The 18588-nt window shown below is 39.1% G+C and overlaps 1 protein-coding gene across 2 annotated transcripts in view; it reads left to right on the top strand.

Moving 5' to 3' along the window:
• Nucleotides 1-18588, top strand: part of IMPG2 (interphotoreceptor matrix proteoglycan 2) — a 91461-nt gene that overhangs the window by 19579 nt on the left and 53294 nt on the right. For both annotated transcript variants that reach the window (XM_070072009.1, XM_070072010.1), the window contains exons 5-6: nt 7860-7909; nt 9509-9591. In XM_070072009.1, the coding sequence (XP_069928110.1) occupies nt 7860-7909; nt 9509-9591 (133 nt within the window). The remainder of the gene's footprint in view (nt 1-7859; nt 7910-9508; nt 9592-18588) is intronic.

Below are 18588 nucleotides of genomic sequence, written 5' to 3'. Positions count from 1 at the left end.
ATTTCTCTAGGTGTGACTTTCTTTCCATAAAAAGGTTTTATGGTATTGGCACTCTCTCAAATGAGATGTGATTCATGGTTATATGTTCTTGCTAGAAACCAGTATTTTCCTTTCTGTACTACTTGTATTTGTAATAATTTATTTGGTGTCTTTATTTTCTACAGGACTATAGCCTTCACAGGTTGTGAATATTTTACTAGTGACTGTGTACCAAGTACCTTTTTCACTACCTGTCACAGAGCATAATTCATTTGTTACAGAAATATCTTTTGATGCCTGCTGAGGATAGTATTTGTTATGCACTAAAGCTATAGCAGAAATAAAGACAGTCAAGGTTCCTGATCTCAAGGAGTTTAGCTGCTTCATGCAGTTCTGTTCATCAGAACTTTCTGTGATTCTATGATGATGGAAATGTAATTACTGTCTTGTCCAATGGATAACCATTAGCCATATGTGACTACTGAGCACCTGAAGAATGGCTGGTGTGAATGAGAAACTGAGTTTCTAACTTAAAAATTTTCTAATGGATTGAAATTACTATGTGTATCTAGTTACTACCATAATGAGCCAAATTGTTCTAGAGGATCAAGGGGTTGGAGACAGAGATAAAGAAGCAGGAAAATAAGCAACATAATTTCACTGAGTGATAAAAACTGAGAAGAAAGAAAACAAGATTATGAAACAGGAATTAGTGAGATACAAGGGCACTTCAAAAAGTTTGTGGAAAATGGAATTAAAATGTTTGTTTAGGTGCAAAAAGAACTTGAAATTCATGAGTAATTTTTTATAACTTATATTTTCACTAATTTTTTTGAATTATTTTTTATTTCGTAAATATAAATTTCCAAAGTACAGTTTATGGATTACAATGGCTTCCCCCCCATAACTTCCCTCCCACTCACACCCCTCCCATCTCCCGCTCCTTCTCCCATTCCATTCACGTCAAGATTCATTTTCAATTCTCTTTAAATACAGATCAATTTAGTATATATTAAGTAAAGATTTTATCAGTTTGCACCCACACAGAAACACAAAGTGTAAAATACTGTTTCAGTACTAGTTATAACAACACATTAAGGACAGATCCCACATGAGAAGTAAGTACACAGTGACTCCTGTTGTTGAGTTAACAATTCGACACTCTTGTTTATGGCGTCAGTAATCTCCCTAGGCTCTAGTCATGAGTTGCCAAGGCTATGGAAGCTTTTTGAGTTGGCCAACAGCGATCTTATTCCGACAGGGTCATAGTCAAAGTGGAAGTTCTCTCCTCCCTTAAGAGAAAGGTACCTCCTTCTTTGATGGTCCATTCTTTCCACTGGGATCTCACTCACAGAGATCTTTCATTCAGGTCTTATTTTTTTTTTTTTTCCAGAGTGTCTTGGCTTTCCATGCCTAAAATACTCTCATGGGCTTTTTAGCTGGATCCGAATGCCTTAAGGGCTGATTCTGAGGCCAGAGTGCTGTTTAGGACATCTGCCATTCTGGGAGTCTGCTGTGTATCCTGCTTCCCATGTTGGATTGTTCTCTCCCTTTTTTATTCTATCAGTTAGTATTAGTAGACACTAGTCTTGTTTGTGTGATCCCTTTGACTCTTAGACCTATCAGTGTGATCAATTGTGAACTGAAATTGATCACTTGACTAGTGAGAGGACATTGGTACATGCCACCTTGATGGGATTGAATTGGAACCCCTGGCACGTTTCTAACTCCACCATTTGGGGCAAGTCCGATTCAGCATGTCCCAAATTGTACATCTCCTCCCTCTCTTATTCCCACACTTTTATTTAACAGGGATCACTTTTCAGTTAAAATTTAAACACCTAAGAATAATTGTGTGTTAATTACAGAGTTCAACCAATAGTACTAGAACAAAAAAAAAAATACTAAAATGGATAGAGTATTACATTGTACCTCAACAGTCAGGGCAAGAGCTGATCAAATCACTGTTTTTCATAGTGTCCATTTCAATTCAACAGGCTTCCCCTTTGGTGCTCAGTTATCGCCGATCAGGGAGAACATATGATATTTGTCCCTTTGGGACTGGCTTAATTCACTCAGCATAATGTTTTCCAGATTCCCCCATTTTGTTGCAAATGACTGGATTTCATTGTTTTTGACTGCTGTATAGTATTCTATAGAGTACACATCCCATAATTTACTTATCCAGTCTACTGTTGATGGGCATTTGGGTTGGTTCCAGGTCTTAGCTATTGTGAATTGAGGTGCAATAAACATTAGGGTGCAGACAGCTTTTTTGTTTGCCAATTTAAATTCCTTTGGGTAAATTTCAAGGAGTGGGATGGCTGGGTCGAACGGTAGGGTTATATTCAGGTTTCTGGGGGCGGGGGGTGAAGCCATTGTAATCCATAAGCCGTACTTTGGAAATTTATAGTCATTAAATAAAAGTTAAAAAAAAATTCAGGTTTCTGAGGAAACTCCAGACTGACTTCCATAGTGGCTTAACCAGTTTGCATTCCCACCAACAGTGGGTTAGTGTCCCTTTTTCCCCACATCCTCGCCAGCATCTGTTGTTGGTAGATTTCTGAATGTGAGCCATTCTAACCCGGGTGAGGTGAAACCTCATTGTGGTTTTGATTTGCATTTCCCTGATTGCTAGTGATCTTGAACATGTTTTCAAGTGTCTGTTGGCCCTTTGGATTTCCTCTTTTGATAAATGTCTATTGAGGTCCTTGGCCCATCTCTTAAGTGGGTTGTTTGTTTTGTTTTTGTGGAGTTTCTTGATCTCTTTGTAGATTCTGGTTATTAACCCTTTATCTGTTGCATAGTTTGCAAATATTTTTTCCCATTCTGTCGGTTGTCTCTTCACTCTCCTGACTGTTTCTTTTGCAGTACAGAAACTTCTCAATTTGATGCAATCCCAAATATTAATTTTGGCTTTGACTGCCTGTGCCTCCTGGGTCTTTTCCAGAAACTCTTTGCCAGTGCCTATATCTTGCAGGGTTTCTCCAATGTTCTCTAATAACTTGATGGTGTCAGGTCGTAGATTTAAGTCTTTAATCCATGTTGAGTGGATTTTTGTGTAAGGTGTAAGGTAGGGGTCTTGCTTCATGCTTCTGCACGTGGAAATCCAGTTTTCTCAGCACCATTTATTGAATAGACTGTCCTTGCTACAGGAATTGTTTTTAGATCCTTGATCAAATATGAGTTGGCTGTAGATGTTTTGGTTGATTTCTGGTGTTTCAATTCTGTTCCATTGGTCTATCCATCTGTTTCTGTACCAGTACCATGCTGTTTTGATTACAGCTGCCCTGTAGTATGTCCTGAAATCTGGTATTGTGATGCCTCCGGCTTTGTTTTTGTTGTACAAGGTTGCTTTAGCTATTTGAGGTCTCTTGTGCCTCCATATGAATTTCAGCATCATATTTTCTAGATCAGAGAAGAATGTCTTTGGTATCTTGATTGGGATTGCATTGAATTTATAAATTTCTTTTGGGAGAATGGACATTTTGATGATATTGATTCTTCCAATCCATGAGCATGGAAGATTTTTCCATTTTTTGGTATCCTCTTCTATTTCTTTCTTTAAGATTTTGTAATTCTCATCGTAGAGATCTTTAACGCCCTTGTTTAAGTTTATTCCAAGGTATTTGATTGTTTTTGTAGCTATTGTGAATGGGATTGATCTTAGCAGTTCTTTCTCAGCCATGGGATTGCTTGTGTATACAAAGGCTGTTGATATTTGTGCATTGATTTTATATCCTGCCACTTTGCCAAACTCCTCTATGAGTTCCAGTATTCTCTTAGTAGAGTTCTTTGGATCCTCTAAGTAAAGAATCATATCATCTGCAGAAAAAGATTGTTTGACTTCTTCCTTCCAATTTGTATCTACTAAAAGAGTCTGTGCCTGTTCAGTTTCTGCTGTGGACTCCCACTGGATTGCCTAGGCTACTGAATTGTAGCCTTAGCTCTCCCCTTTTGTTATGTATATCCCTAGTGGGGCCTGCTCTTTGTCTCTTGCTTGCCTTTGCAAGGTTGGCAGAGAGAGAGAAACTTGTTTGTACCAGTACCCCCCCTCCTTTTTTTTTTCTTTTTTTTTTTTCCTTCTCTCCTGTAGTCAGTCTGGTGAACTTTCCTGCCTCAATGCCCACTTCCCTCTAAATTCTGTCTGCCGTTTCCCCGCCAATGTCTCCGGTTGCTGAGCTCACCTCCCCTTCCAGCGCCGATGTGTGGACTCGGAGCCCTGGGCATCCCTGCTCTCCCCACTGGTGTCTGTGTGACATCCACTTCCCTTGCCGCACTGGTGCGCAGACCCTTCGGCTCCTGCGGCTTGGCTTCCTCACACTGGGTGACCTTGCTCTGCCAGTTGGTCCTCTGAGTCACAGCCACTAGATCCGGAAGTATTTCCTCTGCAATTTTTTCCTGATCCTTTTTCTGAGGCTACCGTAACTGCACTTTTATTAAACTAAATTTTCCCGGATTATCGGTGCGCGCCCTCACTATTCTGCCATCCCTTTCCAATTTCTTGATGTAGGCACCTATTGCAATAATCTTTCCTCTTAACACTGCTTTTGCTGCGTCCCATAAGTTTTGGTATGTTGTGCTGTTATCCTCATTTACTTCCAGAAAGTTTTTGATTTCTCTTTTGATTTCTTCTATGACCCATTGTTCATTCAGGAGCATGTAGTTCAGTCTCCATGTGTTTGCATATGTTCTAGGGATTCCTGAGTTGCTGATTTCCCACTTCATTCCTTTATGGTCTGAGAAGCTGCATGGTATGATTCTAATTCTTTCAAATTTGCTGAGACTTGCTTTATGGCCTAGTATGTGGTCAATCCTAGAGAAGGTTCCATGTGCTGCTGAGAAGAATGTAAATTCTTTCTGTGTAGGACGAAAAGTTCTGTAGATATCTGTTAGATTCATTTGGGCTATAGTGTCGATTAAATCTACTGTCTCCTTGTTGATCTTCTGTCATGTTGATCTATCCATTTCTGAGAGTGGAGTATTGAAGTCCCCCAGTAATATTGTATTGGAGTCTAAGTCTCACTTTAAGTCCCTTAACAAATCTTTTAAATAAACCAGTGCCCTGTAGTTAGGTGCATATACATTGATAATCATTATATCTTCCTGTTGAATTGATCCCTTAATCATTATATAGTACCCCTCTTGGTCTCTCCTAACAGTTTTTGTGGTAAAGTTTATGTTGTCCAATATTAAGATGGCTACGCCCGCTCTTTTTTCATTTCTGTTGGCATGTATATCTTTTTCCAGCCTTTCACTTTCAGTCTGTATGGATCTTTGTTGGAAAGATGTGTTTCTTTTAAGTAGCAAATAGATGGGTTTTGTTCCTTAAGCCAATCAGCCAATCGGTGTCTTTTAACTGGACAGTTCAGGCTATTAACGTTCAATGTGACTATTGATAAGTAGTAACTTTGCCCTGCCATTTGCCAAAGATATTTTCTAATCTGTGCTCTGAACTTCCGGTGATCTTTTCATGTGAGGTTTCCTTCCTTTACCTTCTTTCATATTGAAGACCATGTTTCTGTGTTTCTGTGTGTAACACATCTTTAAGCATCTTTTGCAGGGCTGGATGAGCGGCGACAAATTCTTTCAATTTCTGTTTGCTGTGAAAGGTCTTTATTTCACCTTCATTCACAAATGAGAGCTTTGCAGGATATAATATTCTGGGCTGGCAGTTTTTCTCTCTTAGTACCTGTGCTATGTCTTGCCATTCCCTCCTAGCCTGTAGTGTTTCTGATGAGAAGTCTGCTGTGAGTCTAATTAGAGATCCTCTGAGACTAATCTGATGTTTCTCTCTTGCACATTTTAGGATCTTTTCTGTATGTTTCACTGTGGTGAGTTTGATTACAACATGTCATTGTGAGGATCTATTTTGGTCATGTTTACTAGGGGTTCTATGAGCTTCCTGTACTAGGATGTCTCTGTCCTTCTCCAAACCTGAGAAGTTCTCTGCTAGTATCTCACTAAAAAGGCCTTCTAATTCTTTCTCCCTCTCCATGTCTTCAGGAACTCCTAGAACCTGAATGTTGGGTTTTTTAATTGTGTCCTGTAGATTACCCACAATATTTTTTAGATTTCTAATTTCCTCTTCTTTTCTTTGGTTTGACTGTAAACATTCCTGTTCTCTGTATTCTAAGTCCAATATTCTCCCTTCTGTTTCACTGATTCTGTTTTTAAGGCTCTCTAATGTGTTTGTTTTTTGATCTATTGAGTTCTTCATTTCATTTTGATTTCACTATCACACTTTCCTGTTCTACTAGTTTCTGCATTTCATTTTGATTGCTCCTTAAGATTTCATTTTCACGAGAGAGATTTTCTATCCTGTCCAGTAAGGATTTCCACAGCTCAACCATTTGTTTTTGAAAACTTCTTAATGTTCTTATCAATTTTTTGAGATCTGCTTCTTGCATTTCTTCCATCTCATCATCTTCATAATCTTGGCTTGGGGTGTCTTGTTCATTTGGGCGTGTCATAATGTCTTCCTTGTTCTTGTTTCCTTGGTTTCTGCGTTTTTTTGCTTGGCATTGTGGAGATATTCTTTGGATTCTTCTCTCCTCTCTGTGGTGCTTTTTCTTTTTATACTCTGACTGTATTAAGTGTACTGCCTGCTTTTGATGGAGCCTTAGAGGCATGAGATGGGTGTGGCCTGATAGCTCTGTTTGGTTCCTCAGGGTTAAGATTGTGCCAAAGGTGACACTCCCAGGTTAGGTGTGGTAAATCTCTCTCTCTCTCTTTCTTTCTTTTTTTGATTCAAAAGGGAAGTAATTCCACGCAGCTGAGCAGAATTGGAGGTAGTTAGCAGGCAAATGATATACCCACAGGAGCCAGAGATCGGAAGCTTTTTCCCAAGGACCACACAGGGAATCTGTGCTGCCCTCAGTGTTGGCTCAAATTCTTCTGCAGTTGCCCACTGGGTTGCCAAGGTTACCGAATTGTAGCGTCTCTGGAGAATACTCACGTGAATTCCGTGAGTTCTCTCCCCCACCATCTCTTTTTTTACAGTCTCAGTTCATTAGTACCACACATTCACTAGGTCCTAATCTCCGGTTATTTCACTCCCCCCAGAGTCATGTTTTTCTGCTTGGCTGAGAGTGGGTGCAGACCTGAAGTTGCCCCGCTTATGACGTATGTCCAGAATGGCGCCTGCTCTTTGTCTTGCTCACCTTTGAGAGATGAGCGGAGAGAGAGAAACTTGTGTCCAAATTGGTCACTTTTTTTTTCCTCTCTCTTCTAGTTAGCCTGTTGAACTTTTCCCCGCGGGGTTTCAAGCCTCATTCCCTCTAGTCTCCTCTTTCCACTTGCCTGCCGGTGTCTCGGGCTATTGAGGTTCGGCTCACCTCACGTTCCAGCGCTGGTGTGTTGATTCTGCTGCTGGTGTCCTGAACTGTGGGCTCCCACGCTCTCCACGCAGGTCCACTGTGAATCACTAGTTCTGGAAGAGTTTCTTCTGCTGTTTCTTCCCCTACTCTTCCTTGAACCTGCAGTATCTCCACTTTTATTAAACTGTCTCTTCCCGGACTATCAGTGTGCTCCCTTCCTATTCCGCCATCTTGCCGCTCCTCCACTAATTTTTTAATGAAAAAGTATGCATGGATTTCAAATTGTTTTTGCAACAAAATAAACTTCATTTTAGTTTCCATTTTTCCACAGACATTTTGAAGTATTCTCATATATTTCAGTGAGGTGATTTTAGTCGAGTAGGCAACAATAAGTGTAAAATTAATGAATTACAAAGTTATAAACTTTTAACTTTGTTATTTAGTTCTTTGGTTTGGGAACCCTTATTTAGTGATCTACTATTTTCCTTTTTGGGAAACAACCCTCAAATTTCAAATAAACCCTCATGTTATTATTTTATTAATCCCAATTTTTTTTTCTAGGCCTGAATTGTCATCTCCAGTTCCTTTTGACCACACTTCAACATTAGGAGGTATGTTTTGTACCTTTATTTGCTTTTCTTTTAAATTACAGTTTAAGGTGATCTTCTAAGTAAGTACATTTTTTCCAACTCACATTTAAAAAACATTAGATTTGTCTGTTTCTATATGTTGCTCAAAACCTCAGGAAAAATAATTTTTCATTTATTTTCTATTGTGGGTACTTAAAAACCCTTAATTGTTAAGTATAATATCAATTAGGACACTATTTTTAAAAACTATATGATCTAATAAATGGTTTCAAGGCCAATATGCTGTGACCACTATTTATGTTATAAAGGTAGAACCTTTCCAGGTCTACAATTTGTTCTTTGTCCTGTAGTTTCCAGAGTAAATATTTTCTTTTTTTTTTTTTAAAGATTTATTTATTTATTTGAAAGAATTACACAGAGAGAGAAGGAAAGGCAGATAGAGAGAGAGGTCTTCCATCCACTGGTTCACTCCCTAATTGGCCACACTGGTCAGAGCTGCGCCAATCCAAAGTCAGGAGCGTGGAGCTTCCTCTGGGTCTCCCACATGAGTGCAGGGGTCCAAGGACTTGGGACATCTTCTACTGCTTTCCCTGGCCATAGCAGAGAGCAGGATTGGAAGTGGGGTATCCGGGAGGTGAACCAGTGCCCATATGGGATGCTGGACTTACCTGCTACGGCACAGCTCCGGCACCAAGGTGTTTCTGGTTGCATAGTTTCACACATTCCTTTCCTCTATTTCTTATAAATTGATAGTTGCTTTTTAAATTTTCAGTTAACAAGACAGAAGCCCTCTTTATAAGAAACTTCAAATATATACAAAAACAATTAGAAGAACATGATGAGGTCCACTTTCCACAGATGTCAATTCATAGGCCATCTCTAATCTTTCCCTATTTCTCTTTTCTGGTAGAGCCAATTCTGTACCCTTTGTTAGGTAGGTCCTTAAGAATAGGAACTTTGTCTTTGTTTCCCTAGTATCTTGCACAGATTCTGGCACATAGTAAATGTTCAGTAAATGCTTGTGGAATTAATCAATAATTTTTATTCTGGAAGACTCTATGCAAATGTGACCTGAGGTTAGAATGCACTGTATTTTCAGGATGAAAGAGTAGCTGACTTATATGAATGGGTTTAAAAATTTTTTTAAAAGATTTATTTATTTATTTGAAAGTCAGAGTTACCCAGAGAGAGGAGAGGCAGGGAGAGAGAGAGAGAGAGAGCGAGAGAGAGAGAGGTCTTCCATCCGCTGGTTCACTCCCCAATTGGCCGCAACTGCTGAAGCTGCATTGATCCGAAGTCAAGAGCTTCTTCCAGGTCTCCCATGTGAGTGCAGGGGCCCAAGGACTTGGGCCATCTTCTGCTGCTTTTCCAGGCCATAGCAGAGCTGGATTGGAAATGGAGCAGTTGGGACTCGAACCAGCGCCTATATAGGATGCTTGCACTGCATGAGGCGGCCTTACCTACTGTGCCACAGCGCTAGCCCCCCATTTTTTTTAATTAACATTAAGGGAACAGATTTCATAGATACAGTTCTAAAAAGGTAATCATACTTCCTTCCCTCCCTCTTGGGTTTTGAAATCTGACTTGATCTGAGACGTGTGTTTTTGTTTTTCTATTTAGGTGCTGCTCTAGGTATTCCATATCCAGGAGTGGCCTCCTCTGAAGGTGCCTCAGAGAGCAGTTTGGAGAGCAAAGAGGGGAGTGTGAGTGATGCTGTTTTGTTACTTAGTTTCTAGCATGGAAAACAGAGATGGAGAAAGAGTTTATTTTCCATTGCGGACTACATAGGTCTTCCTCTGGTGCCCTGCTATGGAAATGTCATGGATTCTGAAACTGGAACTTTAAAAAGAATGTAAGATTCCTTAGATGGCTGAGTAAATCTGTTCTTACTGTGAGTTGGTGTGAGAGAGGGCTTCAAAATAAGTGAAATTTCCTGGAGTCAAAGGAGCCGTCATTGTGGTCAGCCCACTGCCTCTTGTGTGTCCTGCGACGTCATTTACTTTGGGATATTTGCTTTTCTTCTGTTCCTTGATAGATCAGACATTAGCCTTCTCTGAAGGAGAATGGTACACACTTTATGCAATTTGAAAAACCAAAAACTATCTTTAAAAATTGCTTTTAAAAAATTTGGTCCATTTTATTTGTTGAGAGGCAGAGAGGCCAAGACAGACGGACTGAAATAGGGAGAGATCTCCCATCTACTGGTTCATTCCTCAGCTGCCTGCAACAGCTGGGGTGGGCCATGACAAAGCCAGGAAATGGAAACTCACTGCAGGTATCCCATGTGGGTGTTAGGACCCAAATAGTGGAGCCATCACCTGCTACCTTCCAGGATGTATGTTATCAGGAAACTGGAATCAGGAGTGGAGCCACTGAAACTAAGCACTCCAATGTGGAATGCAGGCTTACCAATTCACATCTTAACTGCTTGGCCAAATACCCACCCAGATATTATTTTTTAGATGCACCACTATTAGGTAACTTTCTCTGAAGGGAGGAGAGAACTTCCACTTTGATTATGGCCTTGTCTAAATAAGGTCAGATTATTTAATATAAAGCCAATTCTGGTAGAAAAATTCCCAGAAAAGAAGCAATTTACTTACTTTGCACTTTCCCTTCCCAACTTCCCAACTTGGACATTTTAATTTATACAAAATTAGATTATGTTACCCCACTTTGTCTTTCCTCCTAGCTGTCACTAAACACTTGTGGTGGTATTTATTTATTTATTTATTTATTTTTGTGACAGGCAGAGTGGATAGTGAGAGAGAGAGACAGAAAGAAAGGTCTTCCTTTTACCATTGGTTCACTCTCCAACGGCTGCTGCGGCTGGCGCACCGCACTGATCCGAAGCCAGGTGCTTCTCCTGCTCTCCCATGCGAGTGCAGGGCCCAAGCCCTTGGGCCATCCTCCACTGCCCTCCCGGGCCACAGCAGAGAGCTGGCCTGGAAGAAGGGCAACCAGGACAGAATCCGGCGCCCTGACCAGGACTAGAACCTGGTGTGCTGGCACTGCAGGCGGAGGATTAGCCTATTGAGCTGTGGCGCCGGCCTTGTGGTGGTATTTAGTATATACTAAATTGATCTTCTGTATATAAAGATAATTGAAAATGAATCTTGATGAAGAATGGGATGGGAGATGGAGTAGGAGATGGGATGGTTGCGGGTGGGAGGAAGGTTATGGGGGGGAAAAGCCACTATAATCCAAAAGTTGTACTTTGGAAATTTATATTTATTAAATAAAAGTAAAAGAATGTATCACATATACACATTTTATATATAATGTATATTATGTACATATACAAGTAACATATTCTACAGTTTCACAAAAGTGAGTATAGATGTGCACAATTACACCTTAAGATATTATGGGTTCATTTCTAGACCACTGCAATAAATATTGCATCAAGTGAGTCACATGAAGGTTTTGTATCCCAGTGTATTTATACTGTAGTCTGTTAAGTGTGAAATAACATTATGTTTTAAAAAATGCACATGCCTAATTAAAAATATTTTGTTAAAATATTAATGATTATTTGAGCCTTTCAGAGAATTGCGATATATTTTTAAATGTTACCTATTTATTTTTGAGGCAGAAAGAAGCAAAGGTTAGATTCCATGTACTGGTTCACTCCTAAAATGTCTGCAACAGCCAAGGTTGTGCCAGGGCTGAAGCTGGGAGCCAGGAGTGAAATCCAAGTCTCACAGCCCTTGTTTCTACAGTTGAGGAACTTGTTCTTCTTAGTATTTGTTGAACTCTTTACTTAGTGGAGGGTTAAGCTTAAGATTATAAAATAAACTGTAAGTATGTCACTGTAAAAATTAAAAGAGGGGCCTGTGCTGTGGCATATCAGGTAAAGCTGCTGCCTGCAGTGCTGGCATCCCATATGGGTGCCGGTTCTAGACCTGGCTGCTCCACTTCTGATCCAGCTCTCTGCCATGGCCTGGAAAAGCAGTAGAAGATGGCCAAGTCCTTGGACCCCTGTACCCTGGTGGGAGGCCTGAAAGAAGCTCTTGGCTCCTAGCTTTGGATTGGCCAAGCTCTGGCTGTTGTGGCCATTTGGAGAGTGAACCAGCAGGTGGAAGACTCTCTCTTCCTCTGCCTCTCTGTCACTCTGCCTTTCAAGTAAATAAGAAGATCTTAGAATAATCAAAAGAAAGAATAAGAAAGGAAGGAGGATGGAGGGTGGGAGCATGAGTGGGATGGAGGGTAGGGTGGGCAGTATCACTATGCTCTTAAATCAGTATATATGAAATACATGAAATCTGTTCACCTTAAGTAAATTAAATTTAGGTCTCCCACATAGGTGTCAGGAACCTAGTTATTTGAGCTATCATTGCTGCTTCCCATGGTCAGCATTTGCAGGAATCTGGAGTTAGCAACTGGATGTGGGAATTGAACTCAGGGGTTCCATTGTGGGGTGCAATATATAAATGCAAGGCTGAAATGTTTGCTCCTTGAGTTGTAATCTGTTTACTTGTGTGTGGTCTTGCTTCAGTGTTGATGGGTGCTGACTGACCAGGGGGATGATTGCTAAACACCGTGGTGGTTGTGGCAATTTCTTAAAATAAGGCAACAATGAAGTTTGCTGTTTCCACTGACCTTTCCTTTCACAAAATTTCTCTATACCATGCAATGCTGTTTGATAGCATTTTACCTATAGAACTTTACAAATTAGAGTTACTCCTCTCAAATCCTGCACTGCTTTGTCAACTAAGGTCATGTACTATTTTAAAAGTGTTTTTTATTTCAGTAGTATTCAAAATATTTTCACCAGAGTAGGTACATCTTAGCAAACCACTTTCTATGCTTATCTATAAGAAGCATTTCCTCATCCACTAGAGTTTGGTCATGAGCTTTTAGCAATTCGGTCACAGCTTCTCCTGCTATTTCCATCTGCAGTTACTTCCTTGACTGAAGTCTTGAACCCCTCAATGGCATTCATGAGGGTTGCAATCAGCTTCTTCCAAATGCCTGTTAATGTTGGTGTTTTGACCTCCTCATTTGAATCATCCCTATTCTAACTAGAGAATTCTAACTCTTTTACAGAAAGTTGCCCAGCTCCATCAGAGGAATCACTATTTGTATTAGCTGCTGCCTTGCAAACATGTTTCTTGAATAAAAGGACTTGAAAGTCAAAATTACTTCTTGATTAAACGTATCTTGTGTTACCAGGCATGCAAGCAACATTTCACAATACATCTTGGGTGACCAGGTGCACTGTCCATGGTCAGTAATATTTTGAAAGGAATCTTTTTATTGAGCATTAGTTTGCAACATTAGGCTTCAGTATTCTGTAAACCATGTTGTAAACAGATGTGTTGGTCATCCAGGTTCATTTATGGGGCACAGGTGGAGCATATTTAGTTCTAGACTGTGATTTTTGGAATTGGCTTCAGCATAAAGTCATCAGCTGCCTTAGCCCCTAGCAAGAGAGAGAGCCCGTCATTAAAAGCTTTGTAGCCAGGCATTGACTTGACTTTTTCAGCTCTGGAGAACTAGATAGCAACTTCCAAATTAAGACAACTTCATTTCCACTGCAATTCCGTTGGTTGGTGTAGTTATTTTCATCAGTTATAGCTAGATCTTCTGGATAACTTTCTGTAGCTTAGTCTATATCACTAGGTTTTACCATACTCTTTTACTTTTTTAAAATTTTAATAACATAATATTTGTACTTATTTATGGGGTACAGTATTATATTCTAACACATATATACAATAGGAAGGTCAAACCAAGGTAATTAGCATTTCTGTTTTTTGAAATATTTTTCATTTCTCTGTGTTGGGAAACTTAAATCCTCTATTTGTTTTGAAATAGAAATAAATAGACTATAGTTTGCTTGCTACAGAATAGAACTAATTTTTCTCTCTAACTGTATTTTGCTACCTGTTATCTATCCTCTTGCTATCCACAGTTCTCCTTACTCTTCCTCTAGAGCTCACTATTCTATACTTTATAAGATAAGCTTTTTTAGATTTCACAAATGAATGAGAGCACAATGTTTCTGTTTTATCTGTGCCTGGCTTATTTCACTTAATATAATATATTCTAGTCCTGATCATATTGCCACTGAAGACAGGATTTCTTTCTTTTAATGACTGAATAATATTCCATTGTATGTATACCACATTTTAAGAAAAATTCTTCATCTATCGATGGACACCATGGTTTATTATATATCTTGAATAGTGGTATAATAAACATGGGCATACTGGTATCTCATTGATATCTTGATTCATTTATTTATTTATTATTTTCATATCTATCTATCTATCTATCTGTCTATCTCCAGTAGTGTAATTTAGTATACTTTTTTGCAGAGGTTACTTTGAGGAACCTCCATACTGTTTTGTGAAATGGCTGTCCTAATTTACATTCCCACCACCAACTGTGTGTAAGAATTGTCCTTTTTCTGAATCTTTACCAGCATTTGTTAACTTTACTTTTTTTAAGATTTATTTATTTTATTTGAAAGGCAGAGTTACAGAGAGGCAGAGGCAAAGAGAGAAACACAGAGGTCTTCCATCTGCTGGTTCACTCCCCAAGATGGTCACAATGGCCAGAGCTGTGCTGATCCAAAGCCAGCAGCCAGGATATTCTGGGTCTCCCATGTGGGTGCAAGGGTCCAAGGACTTGGGTCATCTTCCACTGCTTTCCCAGGCCATAGCGGGGAGTTGGATAGGAAGTGGAGCAGCCAGAACTCAAACTAGTGCCCATATGGGATTCTGGCACTGCAGGCAGTGGCTTTATGTACTACGCCACAGTGCTGGCCCCTAATTTTACTTTTTTGATAATAGATATTCTACCTGAAGTGAGATCATATCACATTCTGGTTTTGATTGATGTTGAACATTTTCCATATACTTATTGGTCACTTGTATTTCTTCTGAGAAATTGGTCCATTTTTATTTGAATTATTTAGTATTTTGCTATTGAGTTATTTGAATTCCTTATATATTTGGAAAGAAAAAGAGAGAAAGGAGGAAGGAATGTGGGAATCTGATTGGGAGGGAAGATACGGTGGGAGGTATCACTGTGCTCCTAAATCTGTATATGTGAAATACATGGAATTTGTTTACCTTATAAAAATTGAAAAAACAAAATACCCAAGAAATTATATATACATATATACATGGATGTTAATCTCTGTTGGATAATTCACAAAAATTTTCTTTCATTCTGTACATTGTTTCTTCACAGTCTTTCTTGTTTCCTTTGCTTGGCAGAAGACTTCTGGTTTGATATAATCCCATTTGTCTATTTTTTTTCTGCATTTGTTGCCTGTGCTTTTGGGGTCTTTTCCAAAAAAAATCTTTGCCTCCACCCATGTCTTGAAGTATTCCCCTTATGTTTTCTTCTATTAGTTTCAGGTCATACATTTAGGTCTTTGACCCATTAACAGTTGATTTTTATATGTGTTGAGAGGGTAGAGGTCTACTTTCATTCTTCTGTGTATGAATATACAGTTTCCAGCACCACTTACAAAGAGACTATGCTTTCTCCAACATATGTTTTTGACACTTTTGTCAAAAATAAGTTGGGTATGTGTATGTGAATTAATTTCTATGTAGTCTATTGTGTTCTATTTGTACATGTTTTAGTTTCCATGCCAGTGTCAAACAATTTTGGTTACTATAGCTTTGTAGCATGTTTTGTCATCATGTACTGTGATACCTACCACTGTTTTATTTATCTATTTTTAAATTAATTTATTTTTAATTTGTGTATATCTCATAGATACATCATTGTGTACACAGTAATTCTTTCCAGCATATCTGCTCTCCCACCCATTCTCCCCCATCTTCCTGCTCCCTTCTTCTCCTGTTTTGTCTGAGAAAGAAACGTAAGAAGAAAGAAAAAAAATGAATGTATGGAATAAGGAAAACTAAGAGAAGTGTTCCTCAACAGTCTATACAAGGGCTGATCCATGTTATTGCTTAGCAACTTACTTGTCTTTGAAGAAGAATACAAGGATAATACATCTTTCATGAGCTCTAGGCATAACTATTACTTATGAGACATATTAATATCCTCCTTTTAATATATTAAAAGGGAGTGATTCTTGATAACAAGTTTTACTATTAAGTTTCATGGCACAACTCTTTGGGGACAGATTTCCTGCATGGGAAGTTAGTGCACAGTGGCTCTTGTTTATTTATCAAATACCACTCTTATGTATGACATCAATAATCACCCAAGGCTCTTGACATGATCTGCCTCAGCTATGGAAGACTTTTGGATCCACTAGCTTGACAAGACCATAAGCAGAGTAGAAGTTCTCCCTTCAGAGAAAAGTACATTCTTCTTTGGTGGCTCCTTCTTCCCACTGGGGTCTCTGCCACAGGGGTCCTTTATGTAGGACATTTTTGCTGGAATGTCTTAGCTTTCCATGCCTGATATGCTCCTCCTGGGCTTTCCATCCAGACCAGAGTGCCTCAAGGGCAGATTTTGAGGTTGGAGGGTACTCAAAGTGATTGTCATTCTGAGACTGCTGTATGGACTGCCTCCCATGTTGGGGCCTTCACTCCTTTTTAATTCTAGTTATTATTGTTTCCATATACTTAGTCCTATTTATATGATCACTTGATCCTATCTATATGGTCATTTTACCACTTAATCATATATATTTGGTCTTAACACATAAGCTGCTATTTTTATCAGCCAACTTGAAGGATTTTGGGGTCCTATGGCAATTTGCTTAGCTGTACCTTTAGAAGTGAGTCTGTAGGAAAGTATGTAGGAGTATACTGCTTTGCAGTTACTCACTTCATATATTTCATGATTATAGCTTTAGGGTCTAGGTAATTCTTTCCATTGTGCCTGCCCTCCCACCCACACTCCCATCCCCCCTTCCTTTTCCCTTTCTTATTCTCACTTTTATTCTTTCCTAAGATCTATTTTTAATCAACTTTATACATATGTGATTAACTCTATGTTTAGTATAGAGTTAAATGATTTGTATGAAAGAAAAAAAGATAAAAAAATTATAAAGGAAAAGATAAGCAAAAGTATAGAATAAAGAGCTATTCCTCAACAGTCAGGAGAAGGGCTGTTTAAAAACATTGCTTCTCATAGTGTCAATTTCATTTCTATATGTTGCCATTTAGGTGATCTATTAGTTATCTCAGATCAGAAAGAACATATAGAATTTGTCCCTTTGCGACTTGCTTATTTCACTAAGTATGATGTTTTGCAGTTTCATCCATTTTGTTGCAAATGACCAGAATACTTTCTTCTTCTTCCTCTTCTTCCTCCTCCTCCTCCTCCTTTTTTATTGCTGTATAGTATTCTGGGGTATACATATCCCATAATTTCTTTATCCAGTCTTCAGTTGATAGGCATTTGGGTGTATTCAATGTCTTTGCTATTGTGAATTGAGCGGCAATAAACATGGAGGTACAGATAGCTCTTTCAAATACTGATTTCATTTCCCTTGGGTAGATTCCCAAGAGTGGGATGGCTAAGTCATATGGTAGGGCTATATTCAGGTTTCTGAGGAATCCCCACACTGTCTTCTATAGTGGCTTACCAGTTTACATTCCCACCAACAGTGACATAGGGTCCTTTTTCCCCACATCCTTGCCAGTATTTGTTGTTTGTTGATTTCTGTATGAAAGGCATTCTGACTGGACTGAGGCAAAACCTCATTGTGGTTTTGATCTGCATTTTCTGGTGCCTAGTAATCCTGAGCATTTTTTCATGTGTCTGTTGGCCATTTGGATTTCCTCTTCTGAGAAATGTCTGTTTAAGCCCTTTGCCCATTTCTTAACCAAATTGTTTTGTTATTTTTGAGTTTCTTGATCTCTCTATACATTCTGGTTATTAAATATTTTTAAATTTTTTGTAAAATCAAAATTATAGATAGTCTGTTCTAACAGATTTTTAATTCCCCCAAATGACTGGCAATCATTTTTAATATTTTATTTCTCATAAAGAGAAAGGCATTTTAAGGAAGCAGTTCTCTTCGTAAATTTATGAACAATTGTATAGACTGTTAGCTTCCTGTTCTAAGGCAGTCTTTTTAACTGAGATAAAAATAAAATGTTCTCTAGTATTTTATGGATGTTAAAGAGACTTTAAATGACTTATTTGTTTAACTTGGCTCCATAAATTTGTATTAATTAAATGGGATTGGGTATTTAAAAAAATTTTTTTTTATTTGACAGATAGAGTTAGACAGTGAGAGAGAGACAGAGAAAGGTCTTCCTTCCGTTGGTTCACCCCTGACATGGCTGCTACAGCTGGAGTTATGCCAATCCGAAGCCAGGAGCCAGGTGCTTCTTCCTGGTCTCCCATGCGGGTGCAGGGCCCAAGCACTTGGGCCATTCTTCACTACCTCCCCAGGCCACAGCAGAGAGCTGGACTGGAAGAGGAGCAACCGAGACTAGAACCTGGTGCCCATATGGGATGCCGGCGCCACAGACAGAGGATTAACCAAGTGAGCCATGGCACTGGCCCCTGGTTATTAAATCTTTATCACTTGTATAGTTTGCAAATATTTTCTCCAATTCTATTGGTTGTCTCTTCACTTTGCTGATTGTTTCTTTTGCAGTTCAGAAGCTTCTCAATTTGATATAATCCCATTTGTCTATTTTGGCTTTGGTTGCCCATGCCTCTGGGGTCTATTCCAGGAACTGTTTGTCTACACCAATGTCTTGTAGGGTTTCCACAATGTTCTCTAATGATTTGACAGTGTC

This window comes from Oryctolagus cuniculus, chromosome 4 (assembly GCF_964237555.1).
Source record: "Oryctolagus cuniculus chromosome 4, mOryCun1.1, whole genome shotgun sequence".
In the NCBI taxonomy this organism is placed as follows: domain Eukaryota; kingdom Metazoa; phylum Chordata; class Mammalia; order Lagomorpha; family Leporidae; genus Oryctolagus; species Oryctolagus cuniculus.
The sequence above is the reverse complement of the archived record's forward strand: the minus strand, read 5'-3'. Positions and strand labels throughout refer to the sequence as shown.